Here is a 16194-nt window from a genome sequence, read left to right on the forward strand (position 1 = left end):
CCTCGGTAGTCTATATAAAATGCACTCAGCTCAACTGCTGTGTTTAAAATACACATTTTAAATCCCTCTTTACAGACACTAAAGTAAAAAAATACAACTTTCTGGGTTGTAAACATGGTAGTACCAGAGTATTGTATAGTCAATGTTAAATAAAAGCCAAAACTGGAATGTGCAGAAAATAGGATTTGGTTAATTTGGGGACTCATTTTTATTTGTCTTAAACTTTTTTAAAAAGAAGATTCCTGGAGTAGATTGGTATATTCTGTTAAAGACTTACAGTGATCCATTTTGCTCACACTGTTGCATCACAAGGGACTCACCCAGGGACCATGACCTCCCGGTGTGTGTATATATTTACAAAGACAAAACAAACAAACCACCCATTGGGATATAAGGTAGCAATCACAAACTAAAGACCGTGGCTTGTTTAGGTGCAATACCCTGATTTCCAAAGTTAGTTACAGTGGGTCTTATTGTTTTGTGACAGGATTTATTCAGACTGCTGTACTCTTCATTTGATGTAACAAAATGCTATTAATCTAAATATTTGTAAATAAAGTACCTGTATCTAGATTAAAATTGTTTGTATTATTTTCTGAACTATAATAGGATTTCATATTTCTTCAGGTAGACAATTATTTAGCATAAGTTGTCAGTTTTTGCAGAATTATCCTTATTTGTTAAAGTCTAGTACATATCATATAAATCCACATCACTAATTGAGTTTTTATCCTTGTGTTTAGATCACACTTGCAGTGTTTTCAGTCAACCTTTTTCAGTGTGAGATCAGCACATTTGGTGCCTGATGGTGTTCTCCCTTCACTGTACTTGGGGCCAAATTCTGTAATTTGCATGTCTAATCCCCTACAATAAACTTGGGTGCTCAAAAATAAAGGAGCAAATTGTCATATTGTAACATTCATGTGCCAGACACTGGTCAAGTGCACTTTGGAGAGAATGTGAATTCTTTTAATTTTTAATCCATGAGTTTACTGCTTATGTGGTCACCTGGTTCTCTGGGTTACTCATTGCCCTCGCACCTATGAGGGAGGCGGCCCTCCTGATTAGTAATTGGTGCTTAGTACCTTTTATGCATTAGACATTCCACAATGTTCAAGTATTTTCTGTGGATAAGTATTTGATACAGTAACCTTGATTTTTTTTTTTTTGGGGGGGGGGAGGGTTTGATGATATTCACGTAATACTAGTCAGAGGTAATAAACTCTTTGGAAAAAAAGTCTTTTGGAACCAAGTGTTTGGCTTCATACACTAATTACCCCACCTCTTTAATTCCAGAAGACTCTTAAAAATTTTGAAAACTTTGTTGCCCACACATCTGTTGTTTTAAGTATGATCTTTTTTTGTGGTTGTGTGGTTCAGTTCACTACCCTTAAACAGAAGACCTAATGATTACCTTCCATTCCTGTTTATTTGAGAAAATAGAGAGGATTCATGTGGTAGTTTAGAAAGAAGATATTTTACCCTCACATACAGTACATGGATAGAACAAGAAAATGTATCCCTGAAAGATTTCGATAACTGAGTAGGCCAAGATTTTAAGCATTTTGCTAAGATTTGTGAAAATGAAACCAAGAAGAATGTAAGTACAAAAGACACTACCAAATCAATTTTTGTCTTGGAATAGATGCCTTCTAGAACTTGCTATATACTAGTAAATTTTATGTCACTTCCATTGTCTTCATTGTACTATGTTTATCCCATATCTTAATGGTCCAGTTGTACCCAAACAACTTTTTAGGAATGTAAACCTAAGTGATGAGGATTCCTGCACTGCTATTCTGTATTGTAGTAACATGGCATAACTATGTGCTATGGATCAGCAGCTGTCTAGGGGGCCTAGAAAAGAGTCCTTGGAATTATTTTAAAACCTAATCTACATGGGGTTTCATACTTCACTATCCCATGGGGATAATTCTGTTGCCACACGTTTCATTGTGACCAAGAGCTGCTATTCTTATTTTTAGAGAAATAATGTATTCTTGTATCATGGAATTGAGGCATTAGTTACAGTAATTCAAAAATTTTTAAGTCTGAACACAGGTTGAATTTACTCTGGGTCAGATTCTCTACTTTTCCACCAAAGAATTGTTTTGGTTGAGGAAAAGCACCTGAAATATAAGCCTATATTATAAAGAGGTAATATTAAATTAACTGTCACATCACAAGATGACTCCCACAGTGGGGGCAGGGCTGGCCCTTCAGCACGCCTGCCACTGGAGTCCCCTCAGCCCCGCTGGGGGCCTTGGGTCCTCCTGCACCCCTCACTGACTGAGGCTCAGGCAAGCAGGGCCAGCCGAGGCACAAGCAAGCCTTGCATGGTGGCTGCTCAGCTGCCCAGGGCCAGCCGAGGCTTGCGCTGCCGGCAGTGGCAGCAGCAGAGATGTGATGGGGGCATCGCCTTCCCCTGATCGCCAGGTCGCCTCCCACCTGAGGGCTCCTTGACTGAGCAGAGGCAGGCCGGGCTGAGGGACCCCCAACTCTAGTGCATGAATTTTCATGCACTGGGCCTCTAGTAGTTTTATAATAGGTATTTCAAAAGATGAAACATATTCTTTGATAGGTACAACATACTTCAACCTCCAAACAAATAGGAAACTATTTGAAAGATTGTCATTTCTTAGAATTAAGGTAATAATATGATGGCTTTACTGTATATCTGTGACATGTAAAGTCAGACGATAGCCCCAAATTTATTTTACCTTTTATTTTCATACGAAAATAGATTTTTAAGCAAAATCCAAAAATAACTTTTGACACTGAATGAAGAGGGGCCTAAGTATATATTTTTCTTTGTAACTATAGATTTTAACGATGTATAGATTCAAATTTGCAGTTACATTCAGCATTGGTTTTATAATAGCACATTTCAAAGATTAAAAATGCTCAGCAATCTAGGACCCTGTTTTAAATTTTATACAACTGTTCCCATATGTGCATATGACTTACAAAAACCCTGGCCTTAATAGTTCAAGTGCGATAAACTACAGTGGAGTTTCAGCATCTGAATTCACTGGATCTTGATAAAAACCAAGTGGCATTCCAACAATGAAGTTAGTGAGGTAGTGGAGGTCTTTCCTCAGATACATTTATGCAAGATAGTACTCCTCATCTGGCTGAACCACCGTTTCCTACAGTAAGACAAAGAAAGGATGAATTCTTGCAACTGTAAAAACAGGTCTTATATAAATTAACAGAACAAAGTGATACCATAAAGGCTAATAGGTAAAATATATATTTGAGTACTTCTTTGGAAAAATACTTTAAAATTAAAGTTGAGGTTACTTTTCTTAAGATTATAAGCTAGAATTCAAGATGTTCCAACTGAAAGTGCTGGTTAAAATAACTATTTGTAATAGGTACCCTGTGAGCAGGAAGCTTGGAATGGCATCAATGTCGGTAACTGTCCCGTAATTTTGATGGACCTTGTAAGACTTGTTGGAAGCAGCTCTGAAAAGGGAGATAAAATATTAGGCTCAGAAGCTAGCCCCCTAACTCCTGTGTAGTTTGGGCTATTATCCCACAGAGACTTGGATTACTACCCCAGACTCTAAATAATTCTAACAATCTTACCCCTACCCCTTGTGCCTCTAACCCAGGGGTGGGCAAACTTTTTGACTCGAGGGCCACAATGGGTTCTTAAACTGGACCGGAGGGCCGGGACAAAAGCATGGATGGAGTGTTTGTGTGAACTAATATAAATTCAAAGTAAAGGAGCAGAGGGGAGAGCAAGAGAACCAGATAGAACAGCCGGATCCGGCCCGCGGGCTGTAGTTTGCCCAAGACTGCTCTAACCTCTCCGTTATTCTCTTGAATTTAGAGCACCTCAACTTTTCTGGCTGCCACCATGAACTGATAATTGAACCTGGCCCCCAAACCCTTGTGCACTCATCTCCCATTACTGGGGCTGTCTTACCTCCAGAGCCACCTGACACCTTCCTTCAGGCATACCCTGAGGCCCATGATGGTTTGGGCCTATACCTGACTTGGGTCCTACCATAGAAGGTTTTAAGATAATCATATTTAAATTCCGGCTCTGCTGCTAATGAGCTTGTGCCTATTAATAAACAGGCAATTTTCCTTAATGTTTCTTGTGGCTCAACATTCCATATATTGCTCTGTAGTAAAGACAGATTAGCCCGCCTCGGTTTCATTTTATACAATTTTTTAAATGGGAAAAATATATATACAAAGGGTTTTACAGGGGTGGGCAAACTTTTTGACTCGAGGGCCACAATGGGTTCTTAAACTGGACTGGAGGGCCGGAACAAAAGCATGGATGGAGTGTTTGTGTGAACTAATATAAATTCAAAGTAAAGGAGCGGAGGGGAGAGCAAGAGAACCCTCCGCTCTTTCGGCTCTGCGGGCCGTATAGAACAGCCAAACGGGCCGGATCCGGCCCGCGGGCCGTAGTTTGCCCACGGCTGGTTTAGTACATGTACACAGTAGGCAGTCAAAAATAGTAGTTATTGCCTGTCTCTGAAAGTAGTACTATGTTACTATTTACCAATCCATGAGTATATTTCATGTTCCTCCTAAATGATTAACTACATATGTCACACAGAAAACCTTTGGAAATTCAGGATTTCTCATAGACTCTGGGTTAAGAGGTCTATGTTCCAACTTTTGCTGAGGAATAACAAGAGACACAGTTAGTCATCTTTCCCCAGGATACAGGGGGACGGACAGGTTAAACTAGGGCTCAAACTGGCCTCACAGGTCTAATTTCTGTATGACCCAGGAGAGAATAAGGAAATCCAGAGGTGGAGGACATTAATAGCAGCATTAAGTACATCCCTCACAGGTCCTCCTGTCTCCAGGTCTAGTACGTTGCCTAAGACCTCAGTTGATTCCAGTTTTACTAGGGATCATGAAAAAAGTCTTGACTAGGATAAGTTTTCCAGAGATTGGAAGGTGGCACTTTTTTCCTTCTGAGTGTCCTCTATATTATGTATCCCAAACTTTCAGGTACTTTCCAAGTATAGATCAGACCCCTTGTGAAGAGCTTCCTTTTACCTGGCTTGGTCCAAGCTGACAGTCCTCTGCAAAAGAAAACTCCAGCTGAGACAGACTGGGTGATGGTGACGATATGGAATCTGCAGAGGTGCTGGTGACCAGTTCCCCTAGCGCGTCGACTTGTCTCCTCAAACTGTATAATGTGCCCTCTGTCTGCTGCTTCCCTTTGATTAACACTTCTGCTTGCTTAGACATACAGCGTCGAAGTTGCGCCTGAAAGTGTTAGGGTGAAGTTTACGGTTTTATATGTACCAGAACTATTACTCAGTAGTTTCCTCACATTTAACATTAGATGGGCAAATCTGACTATTATAAAGTAGGAATAGCTGCCGAAAATGCTCGTCCTAAAAAAAAAAAATCCAGAGGTACACACTGCTCTCATTGTGTGTTGTGTAAACGTGTACTGTTCTGTGTTTTATTAACTGGGCCTTTTACTCAGTCTATTCTCTCTACTGTAACGATGCTAAGGATTCCTGCATTCCCAGCCTCCCCATTAAATTACTGCTCATCTCTCTCTTCTTTTCTTCCCATACTCAGAAGATTGGTTTCTACTTGATGTCTTCAGTGTCTCTCACAATGTAGTTAATCCTCAACCCCAGACTCCTTTCTGGCTTTCCCACTGCTGTACCTTTGAGATGATTCTCTCAAAGTCTACAGCAGCACTGTCCAACAGAACGTTGTGTGATGAAGGGAATGTTGTCTGTCTGTGCCGTCCAATATAGTAGCCAATAGTCACATGCAGCTATTGAGAGCTTGAAATGTGGCAACTGAAGAACTGAATTTTTAATCTGGTATCATTAGAATGGGTTTACATACAAATACCCACATGGGGCTGAAGGCTTTTGGAGGTCCGGGGTCTCCCTCAACATACAAACAGCTCCCTCTCAGCCCATGATATATAGCTGTTCTCCAAAGGTGCATTCTGTCCTCTTGTTCTACCTCACGCTTTTCAACTCTCAACTCCAAATCTTTAGTCCAACTCTGACCACTAAGTCTAGACTCCTATTCTCAGCTGCCTACAGATAGACATGCTTATCTGGATGAGTCGCAAGGCCTTGAAACTCAACATGCCCAGAGCCAAACAACTTCTTAACTGATACCCAAGCCTCCTTTTCCAGTATTACCAATCTTTCCCCAAAACACTGGCCTCTGAGCTCCTTATTGCTTATCATTGTATCTCTATTTCCTGTCCCAGATGCTTAGGTTCTGTCAGTTTGGGCTGAGGCAAAGCAGCACTGTATAGGTTCAACAATGCTGGGCTTAACACCAGAATTCACGGTTCTGAATACTGACTCTGCTGCTCACTGTGTGATGCCAACTTCTCTGAGCTCCCACCATGTAATCTACAAAGCTGCTGTGAGTATTGCAGTACATGCTGTCACATGTGACAGCAGCATGTGAATGCACGCAATTCGCCTCCCCCTCCTCAGTGGCCAAGTAACTCATGCTCTACATGTCGTTTGTAAAGGGCAACCTTGAGCCGATCTTCACGGTGCCGCAGTTTCTCTCGCAGTGCTTCTCCACGCCAGTGTTCATCCTTTTCCGGAAGGAAAGGGAAACATCAGTCACCACACACCACTATCAGTAACCAACCAGCCTTTCCCCACTACACTCCCCACCATCAAGCCTGTTTTTCAGCTAATCCAGGGGAGGTGGGAGCCAAATTATTCTTCTACAAAGTCCAGAGAATGGCAGGATAAACCCTTACCATTATGTGAACCTGGGAAAAATTAGGTTTTTCTTCCAAAGGTGATGGCCTCTCACTCATGGTGAATGGAAAGTTCTCCTTCAAGCTTTCTAACCCTCCTAGGTTTTCGTTCCTTTCCAAAATAGCTTCCAGATCTGCTGGTAGTTCTGGAATAAACTGGTTGAGATTCTTCAGGCTGGTTCTGATTTCATCTTTCACCTCAGATTTAAGTGTTCTCATTGCTTCGCTGATTTCCATTTGTCTTCTCTCCAAATCGTTTTGGTTTGCCATCTAAAGAGCAAGAGTCCAATACCATTGGTAAAGTTTGGGAATTAGCTGGAATTAAACTGTTTAATGTGTCGTGTTTAAAGATCTAAATATGTCAAAAACTTGTGCTTTTTCAACCACTGAAGTATCTATAAGCTACCAAGTAAATGACCGTATTGGCATTTTGAGTGGAGCAGCTTCCCGTTAGAAAAGCATGGGCACAGCTCTAGTCAGTTTGGCTCAGTGGATAGAGCATCAGCCTGCGGCCTGAAGGGTCTCAGATGTTTCTATCCCCCTCTCCATTCCTCTCTGAAATCAATAAAAATATATTTTAAACAAAGAAAAAGAAAAGCATGGGCACAGTGTTCCTTGATGGTATATTGCTCTGTAGAAGTCAGTCTCTCTGGAGTTAGATGGAGCTGGATTTTAATCTCATTGCCAGTAAACATTGCCAAATGAGTTAGGGCAAGTTAGTTACCTTTTTTTTAAAAAAAAAAAAATTTTATTGATTTTTTACAGAGAGTAAGGGAGAGGGATAGAGAGTTAGAAACATCGATGAGAGAGAAACACCAATCAGCTGCCTCCTGCACACCTCCTACTGGGAATGTGCCCGCAACCAAGGTACATGCCCTTGACCGGAATCGAACCTGGGACCTTTCAGTCCGAAGGCCGACGCTCTATCCACTGAGCCAAACCGGTCAGGGCAAGTTAGTTACTTCTTAACCTGTTAAATCATTTATACATTAAGATAATACCTTGCATTAAAAAATGTGAGAATTTATATGTACCACCTTAGTGGTATCCAATAAATGGCAACTACGATACTTGAACTGCAAGGAGAAAATGACCATTTATTAAAACAAGTCATGAGTGATCTAGATTATAAATGTTAATGCTGAAAGGGGCCTTAGAAGTGATCTGATCAAATGCTTTCATTTTATAGGTGAAGAATCTGGTGGTTAGACAGAGTTTCCTCAGGTGTTACAGACTATGCTGAATACCCGAGACTACTCTATGTAGCTCTCTCCATAAAGAGCTCAGGGAAGATAATATAGCCATACCCACTGCTAACTGCCCTTCCAAGTTAGCAGAGACTTGGAGCTTTGAAATAAAATATATTTTTCTTCAACCAAAGGGAGTGTATATTGGGGTTGGGGGAGAGTTTGGAGATACAGATGAAACCAAATGGCCACATGGGGTTGTCCAAAGGATAAAGCGTGGCAGGTCAAGTGAGTGGCCCTAGTAGCAGACTAGAAAGTCCTGAGTGGCCCAAGTGCTGACACTGGTGAAGAGACACCAGGGGCATCTAGAAGGAGACTAGTAGTCTAAGCATGAACTACTCTCAAACCCTCTGCAGGGTAATGCAGGTTCCCCTGGAGTCACTCTTTCTTACCCAGGGTGGTTGGCTCTTACAGACTTGTTTCTGACATAAAATCTAACATTTCAACATACTTCTTTGGGACATGATAAAGTTTTATGCTGAAGAACTTCAATTTTCTTTCAAAAATAACATATAAAGCTTGTTGAATTTTAAAAGTATATTTTGGACTAGTAAGTTTTTCTTGTGAAGGTATATTTCTATATTTTAACACTAGAAAAACAAATTTGACTTAACATTCTATATATTCAGCTTTCACAAAGAAATACTCCTCTTAATGAGCTATTTGAGAAGCGAAGCCCGTCTGAGGCCACGGGCAGTGAGCGTGCCTCCCAAGGCCCCCTGTCCGGCAGCTGGCCAGACCTCCTGGACGCACCTGTTTCTTGAGTTCTGTGTACTCATGCTGCATCTGGTTGAGCTCCTTCATCAGGCGCCTGGCCCGTTCATGGTTGTCCTGGGCCACCTGCTCGATTGTTGCCATTTCCTTCTGCATGCAGCTGTTTTCTTGCTTTTGCTCCTAGCACAGAAGGAGGAAAATGACCCTGCGGTCCAATATATGGAGATGTTGTTGCTGACTTACACACTCACTAGCTCTGTAACTTCATTTCCCATCCGGGACACAGCTTGTCTAGCTGTAAAATGGGGTAATTCTACCTGCCTTCTTTAGCAGCTGTGGCAGAGCTGGGAGCACATACATACACAGAGTCTGTTAGCCCAAAGCCTGAATCCTAGATCTGCAACATTACTTTTGATAAGTTACTTTCTCTTTCTTAGTCTCCATTAATAGTCTGTAAAATGGGAACAATGACCGCATCATCATAGGGTTACTGAAAGGGTTTAAGTTTAGATATCTGCATATTTATCTTTATAATCATGTTACCCTATCACTAGTTACAAGGGGATCTATCACCTTTTTGGAAACACACGCGATTTAAAGTTACATTCACACCACAGGGGTTCATTAATTCCTTCAGAGAGTGTTAGATAAACCCATTTCTGTGACAGTCCCTGTTGCTGCCCATCTGCCTCCACCCACCATAAACTGTTTTGAATTCATCTGTGTATCACCTCCCAAAATTTATTTCAGGGATAAAAGCATGCTAGATTGGGCTTCCTGGTTTTAGGATAATCATTAATTAAAGCTAATGTTGACCAAACGGGCAGGATGGGGAAAAATCTATGGGCACTGACTGCAGCCAGTAGCAGCTTGCCAGCTGAGAGTGCTCTCTGCTTTGTGTTAACATTGTCTTGTTTACAGGACCATCTTTCCAGCCAGGGCTGCAGCCCAGATGCAGACAACATCTACCATCAGCTTCAAGAACAAATTATGCAGAAATACGCCAAAAGCAATAGTTGGGCTGACAGGTAATATTTTTTCTATGTTGAAACAGTGTTAGTTTAAACATTTAAATGCATCATTTCCTCATAAACTGCCAGGGTGGCAGGTACTCACAAGAAGGTTTTTCTCCAGTTGGTTCCGCTGGATTTTAAGTGCTTCCTTCAGGCTGAGAACCTGTTTCTCGGATTTTTTTCTTTCTGTCAAGAACTGGTTCCGCAGGAGGCTGAAGTCGGCCCTCATAGAATCTGTCTCTTTTTGGAGAGCCAGCAGCTCATTTGACTTTTCCATTAACTGCTGCTCCCGTTCTGAAAGCTGTTGTTCTGAAATGAGCATTTTTAGTACTTTAGCCAGAGGCCCTGAGTTGGCTGTAGGCAGAGCTTTCCTTCCCTTGAGGGCAGATTGCATAATGACATGCCACTCACTCCATCACTGAGTCTTCCAAGTCCCCTCTGACCCACACCAGAGGCCCCCAAAAAGGCCCAGATAAGGTGCCTCTTGACATAATGAGCCTGGAGGGCCTGATTCCAAAGTGATACATAGCAACTATCTCTTTTGAGTATTTGACTCAAAAAAAGCACCAATCCTGAAGTGCAGGGGACACAAAACAGACTGAAGTGTTTTTTTAATCAACCTTTATTTTATTTTTTTTTAAATATATTTTTATTGATTTCAGAGAGGAAGGGAGAGGAGAGAGAGATAGAAACATCAAGGATGAGAGAAAATTATTGATTGGCTGCCTCCTGCACGCCCCCTACTGGTGATCTAGCCGCAACCAGGGCATGTGCCTTTGACTGGAATTGAACCCAGGACCCTTCAGTCCACAGGCCAACGCTCTATCCATTGAGCCAAACCAGCTAGGACTCAATCTTTATTTTAATAAAGGGAGGCACACCAGTACTTCTTCCTTCACAGCAGGTAGTGCAGTGCAAAGAACACAGGATTTAGAGCCATATGAGCCCTGTTTTCCAGGGGGAACTATCTCCTGGTGTTCAATGGGAATCATGTGTGCAAATACCCAGTACACAGTCAGACCACATAAGTAATGCTTATAATAATAGTGACATCTAAAACAAACTGTTCTGGTCACACCCTTTAGAGTAACACCTATCCAGATTTCACTTTTTACACCTCTGGCACGGCCACACTTTTTTTTTTTTTTTTAATATATTTTATTGATATTTTACAGAGAGGAAGGAGAGTGATAGAGAGCTAGAAACATCGATGAGAGAGAAACATCAATCAGCTGCCTCCTGCACACCTCCCACTGGGGATGTGTCCGCAACCAAGGCACATGCCCCTGACCGGAATCAAACCCGGGACCCTTCAGTCCGCAGGCCGATGCTCTATCCACTGAGCCAAACCGGTTTCGGCGCGGCCACACTATTTTTTTTAAGTTTTTTTTTTTTTGTTAAGTTTCATTTTCATAATGAAATGATTGGGTCTGGTTCGATCAAGAGTTCTCAGGGTACCCTAGCTGGTGGCTCAGTTGGTAACAGCATCATCCCGTGCACCAAAAGGTTGCAGGTTCTATTTCTGGTCAGGGCACATACCTAGGTTACGGGTTCCATCCCCGGTCAGGGCATGTACAGAAGGCAACCAATCGCTTTTTCTCTCTCTCATTGATGTTTCTCTTTCTATATATAATCAGTAAAAACATATTCTCGGGTAAGGGTTAAAAAAAATGAATTCTCAGGGAAAAGAAATAATAACCCTTTTAGATCCTTAAGTCCACTGGGTTCACCCAGGGGTGAGGGGAGGGATTTTCTGATCATTATTAAACCCTGCAGAAAAAAATCATTATTGATGTTAGAACAATCATTTACCCTGGATGCCCATGTCAACTTTATTTATAGATGGCTTATGTGAGAACAAACAGATCTAAAGGCAAATACCTGTTTTTGGTATTTGTCAAATTTGGATAGAAGTAGAACAGTTAATATTGTTTTTTTCACTGGCTGAGCTGAAATGGATCATTGTTCCCAGAGCTCGTAAGTAATGTACTTCACAGAAAGACTGTAGAGTACCTTTTGGCACTACTTTTTCTTACTGTCCCACTTTCTTGGGATAGCATTCTCAAAGAAGACAATATGGTGAAGCAAAAAGGTTTAATAGTCAGTCTCAATGCCACTCTCACGCAGGGTACGAGGATCGAGTCTGTACTGTACTTCTCGCTGTGCTGCTTCTGCCTCCTTTCTGGGCTATGCTTGGGCCCTGGGGCTCCTGTACATACTTCACAAAACACCAGAAGAGCACCCCTCCCCCAGAATGTGATGTTGCAGAATACATACGGGTTTGGGAGAGTGTCTTCTCCAGGGCCTCACCCCACCTCTCCTCTTCCTGCAGAGTCCTGACACGCTCTTCTGTCCCCAGCAGCTTTGTGAGCACCTGGTCCAGTTTGCTTTTCTGATCTGTTACTTCCTTTTCCAGTTGCTGCTGCTGCTCCTTCAGTGTCGCTTTACTTGCTTCTAATTTTCTCTCTTCACTTTCTCTCTCTTTCTGGAGTCTTTGAAACATCTTAATAAAGAACAACCTTAGTCAGTCATACAATAACAAATAGTGTCCCAGATGAGAGAATCTTCATGGATAGAGTCTAGTACAATAGAAAGTAGGAAACAGCCCACCGTGACAGAGCGAGTTCCTTTACCAAGGTAATCAAGCAGGGACTGGAAAAACCATTTGGTCAGCATGTGAGAAGGGGATGCAAATAGCAAATGACAGGTGGCCATCAAGATTCTTTATAGAACCAATGTTCTAAGGCCTTAAGAGACTAGAAATATTAATACCAAGAAAGAGGTGGTTACAATACCCCCTGGTTACCCAGGGCAGTTAAGGAAGCCACTCCCTTGGGGGGTACTTCTCAGGTTTCTGCCAGGAGGAAAAAAGCTCACACCAGTGACAAAGTGTTTCCTGTTACGTGAAATCATAAACGTGTAATACCATTTCTTGTTGCGCTAGTTTGGCTTTGTTTTCTTCAATCTCATTCTGGAGCACTTGAAGCTGTTGCTGTTTTGTCTCCTCTTCTTTTTGGCAGTCTTCGAACTTCTTTATCCAATCACTGATGTCCCTCTGGAGCCTGGTCTGCTCACTGAGCAGTGCATCATTCCGCCTGGTGGTGTGGAGCAGGTCCTTTAGGTGAAAGGATACATTGAAACTACTAACAAAGCCATCTTTACTAGAGGTGGCTAGTGCCACTCCAGCATCTGCTAAGTCTGACAAAATGAGACAGAATAAAAGTTCCATATCCTTTATTATCTCAACAAATTTATACAAAGGTACCCAGAACTCAATCATTGGCTTTCCTCTTTTTAATACCTAAAAAAAAAAAAAAAGATGTCAGAACCTCAGCAAGAGATTCAGTTCCTCTGAGCTTTAGGTCACTGAGGTGGAAATAAACAATACCCACCTCACAGGCTTGCTAAGAAGATTAAGAAAAACTGTGAATAAGGTTAATTCTTATTGAAAATGAACCAAAAGTCATGGTTTTGTTATCATTTGAAATGTATAGGTTAAAAAACTCAGAAAACAATAAATACTTCCTTCTTCAAATTAAGAATATTTGAAAACCATATTTCTAACACCACAAAAAATATTCATGAGAACCCATTTAAGACTTTTTAAAAGATAGAACACTTTGATTTTATATTTTACTAGAGGCCCGTTGCAGGAAGAGATTCGTGCAATAGGCCTTCCTTCCCTTGGCTTCCAGCACCGGTTTTCCTCCGGCACCCGGGACCTAGGCCTTCACTCTGGCCAGAGTCTGCCTTCTTCGTCTTTGCTGCAGACTCAGGCCGGAGTCTGCCATCTTCATCTTCGCTGCTTCGCTGCAGACTCCAGCCAGAGTCTGCCGCCTTAGTCTTTGCTGCAGACTGCCGTCTTAATCTTTGCTGCAGACTGCCGTCTTCATCGTTGCTGCAGACTCTGGAGTCTGAAGTCTTGTCTTCCCTGCGGCACTCCGCTCCTGTAGATCCCTCTGACCCCCGCCCTCCCTCTCATAGCGGGCATCCTGCCCCCTCCGTGCCTGGAGCAGCTGGGCAGCCGCCATCTTTGGCCTTCTAATTTGCATACTCACTCTGATTGGCTGTGGGTGTAGCAGAGGTATGGTCAATTTACATGTTTGTCTATTATTAGGTAAGATACATCTTAGAAACACAGAATCCTACAGGTAGAAGGAAGAGAATTTAGATGTCTAATCAAACCTCTAACTTCCATAGTTGAAATTGAGGCCCAGAACTTGCTTGAAGTTCTTTGAAACGAAAATTACAACACTATTCTCATAGGACAATACTGAATTACTTTTAAGAAGATTATCAGAAGTATAAGGGTCAAGAATCCACTCTATTTAATGTCAGACAAGATAGGGGCCCAGATCTGGCAATTACTCTACAGCTCAATGAGCCATCAAATCTAAGCCCAGCCTTTGGAGGCTCATCTGTGTCACAGATAAGAGATGGTCCTTCTGGTCCCTAAAGCCTCCACAGGGGCTGCTGAGGGGTTGGGCTCTGGTCTAGCCACCACCTTATTTATTAACTTTGAGTAAAATGTTGTTTGAATAAAGAGTTCTAGAGCTAAGATAAATTAGAAAATCACTACTCGGCATGTGTATATGATGTTTGTGTTATATATATGGTCCTGTGGGACCTGCTGGTATGAAAAGAAACTAGCCTATCTGATTGCTATTTCAACCAATTATCTGAATGCCTTCAGGATACCGCTAGAAGATTACATGTTAAGCTTACCTGTTTTGTTAGGTTCAGATGGTCTTGAACATCAGCTAGTTCTTCTTGTAACGAGTTTACTGCTTCTCGTTTTTCTACAGAAATAACATTTACATGATATAAGAAATACATATGTATGCATTTTCCAGATTCCCATTAGCTCCCCCAAAAAGTGGAATGGAAGTGAATTTAAATATATTTCTGCTCAATGTATGACTATGCCACACTCTTTTTAAAGGCCAAAAGAGAGAGGTACATGCACAACCCAGATCTGGGCTTGGAGCCCAGGTTTTTGATGACTTCCATTTTCAAATCCTAACAAAAAATTTTACAGATAATAGCTAGTGCTGATGCAGTGCATGATTTATAATTAGGCACCTACACAACTTTGCTGGTAGAAATATAATTTGGTATAACCTCTGAGGAAGACAATTTGGGAATAAATTTTATATATATATTAGTTTTGTTACTAGCTTTGTGAGTTTGAGCAAGTCATTTACCTTAAGCAAGTGACAAGGAAACTAAAGTTCCCTCATTTGAAAATGTGTAAAAATAATAGTTTTTATCACATAAAACTGTTGCAATAATTAAATGAGAAAATGCATATAAAATACCATCATCATGTCTAAGACATAGTAGTAATCAACAAGTATATTATTAGCTTGAATTACCTAGTAACTTCTCCTAAATAATCATAAGTAATTATAAAGATTTGGTAATAAAGATATTATTTGCACCTTTGTTTTTCTTTTTAATACTATACAAACACACACACATCCCTAGGAAAAATCATCCCTTTGAGGGATGAGGTCAATAGTAATTTTTATTTCATCTTTTTGCTGTTTTGAAATTGTTCTTTTAAGAACAAAAATTAGTTTTAAACAGCTTTGAGATATTCATATAGGATGTATTTCACCCACTTAAAGTATACAGTTCAGTGGCTTTTAATATATTCACAGTTGTACAAACATCACCACAATCTAAATTCTGAACGTTTTTGTCATTTCTAAAAGAAACCTCAGGCCCATTAGTGTGAGTTATTTCTATAATAAGAAAAATCAAGCAATTAAAAGAATACCCTAAGAAAAGGCAGAAGCCCCTGCTGTGTGGCCTCATACCTTGTAGCTGATGCTGCATTGCTGCCATTTCTTCATGCAGGGAGAGCTTGTCCCGGTTTAACTGGTCTAGCTCCTGCTGCAGTTTTCTGACACTCAATTCCAGCTTTTCTAAGTTTGATTGCTCCATTTTGCTATTTTCTTCTGTAGCTGCTAAAACCCTACCATCCAAGTAAAGAATAGATAGGCTGTCAAATATAAAATGTTCAAGCACACACAAGAGACCACTGAGGGACAGTGTTACACTTTCACAAATTAGTTATGAACTCTGAATGATTATAAATCTTAAAAATTTAAGGCTTTTCAACTCATTTTCAAAAGAAACCTATTTAAAAATAGGAGATTAAAAAAAAAAACACTCACTAAATTAAAGTTTTATAAAAATCAGAAATGAAAACATGACTAGCACTAAGAATTCAAAAAATCCAAGTGGTTAAAATAAATCTCTAACTCCTGATAAGTGTAAAAGCAAGAAACACAATTGTTTTTATCAGAGGATTTGCCCATAAGCAGACATGCATGTGCATGCATTCTCTTACATAACTGGGATCACACAGTAGGCACTTGCTTTTGTCTGTGTTTTTTTCCCCACTGAGAATAATTACTCTGAGATTCAGCCATGTTCTTGTATCAACTCCATCCCTTTTTACTGCTGAGTA

The 16194-nt window shown here is 40.9% G+C and overlaps 1 protein-coding gene across 5 annotated transcripts in view; it reads right to left on the bottom strand.

Moving 5' to 3' along the window:
- Positions 1-1170: 1170 nt before the first annotated feature.
- CNTRL (centriolin) overlaps positions 1171-16194 on the bottom strand; it is an 86721-nt gene continuing 71697 nt past the window's right edge. For 4 of the 5 annotated variants that reach the window (XM_080667193.1, XM_080667192.1, XM_080667194.1 and 1 more), the window contains 11 exons: positions 15539-15696; positions 14442-14515; positions 12643-12831; positions 11994-12219; positions 9820-10025; positions 8743-8883; positions 6743-7012; positions 6509-6571; positions 5035-5247; positions 3382-3468; positions 1171-3149 (listed from right to left, as the gene is read on the bottom strand). In XM_080667193.1, coding sequence (XP_080523319.1) covers positions 3409-3468; positions 5035-5247; positions 6509-6571; positions 6743-7012; positions 8743-8883; positions 9820-10025; positions 11994-12219; positions 12643-12831; positions 14442-14515; positions 15539-15696 — 1600 coding nt within the window. In that variant the 3' untranslated portion in view covers positions 1171-3149; positions 3382-3408. Of the gene's footprint in view, positions 3150-3381; positions 3469-5034; positions 5248-6508; positions 6572-6742; positions 7013-8742; positions 8884-9819; positions 10026-11993; positions 12220-12642; positions 12832-12934; positions 13784-14441; positions 14516-15538; positions 15697-16194 lie in introns of those variants that run through there. The other variant, XM_080667195.1, reaches the window with a different exon arrangement.

The sequence above is a fragment of the Plecotus auritus genome (assembly GCF_963455305.1).
Source record: "Plecotus auritus genome assembly, chromosome: 5".
NCBI lineage: Eukaryota > Metazoa > Chordata > Mammalia > Chiroptera > Vespertilionidae > Plecotus > Plecotus auritus.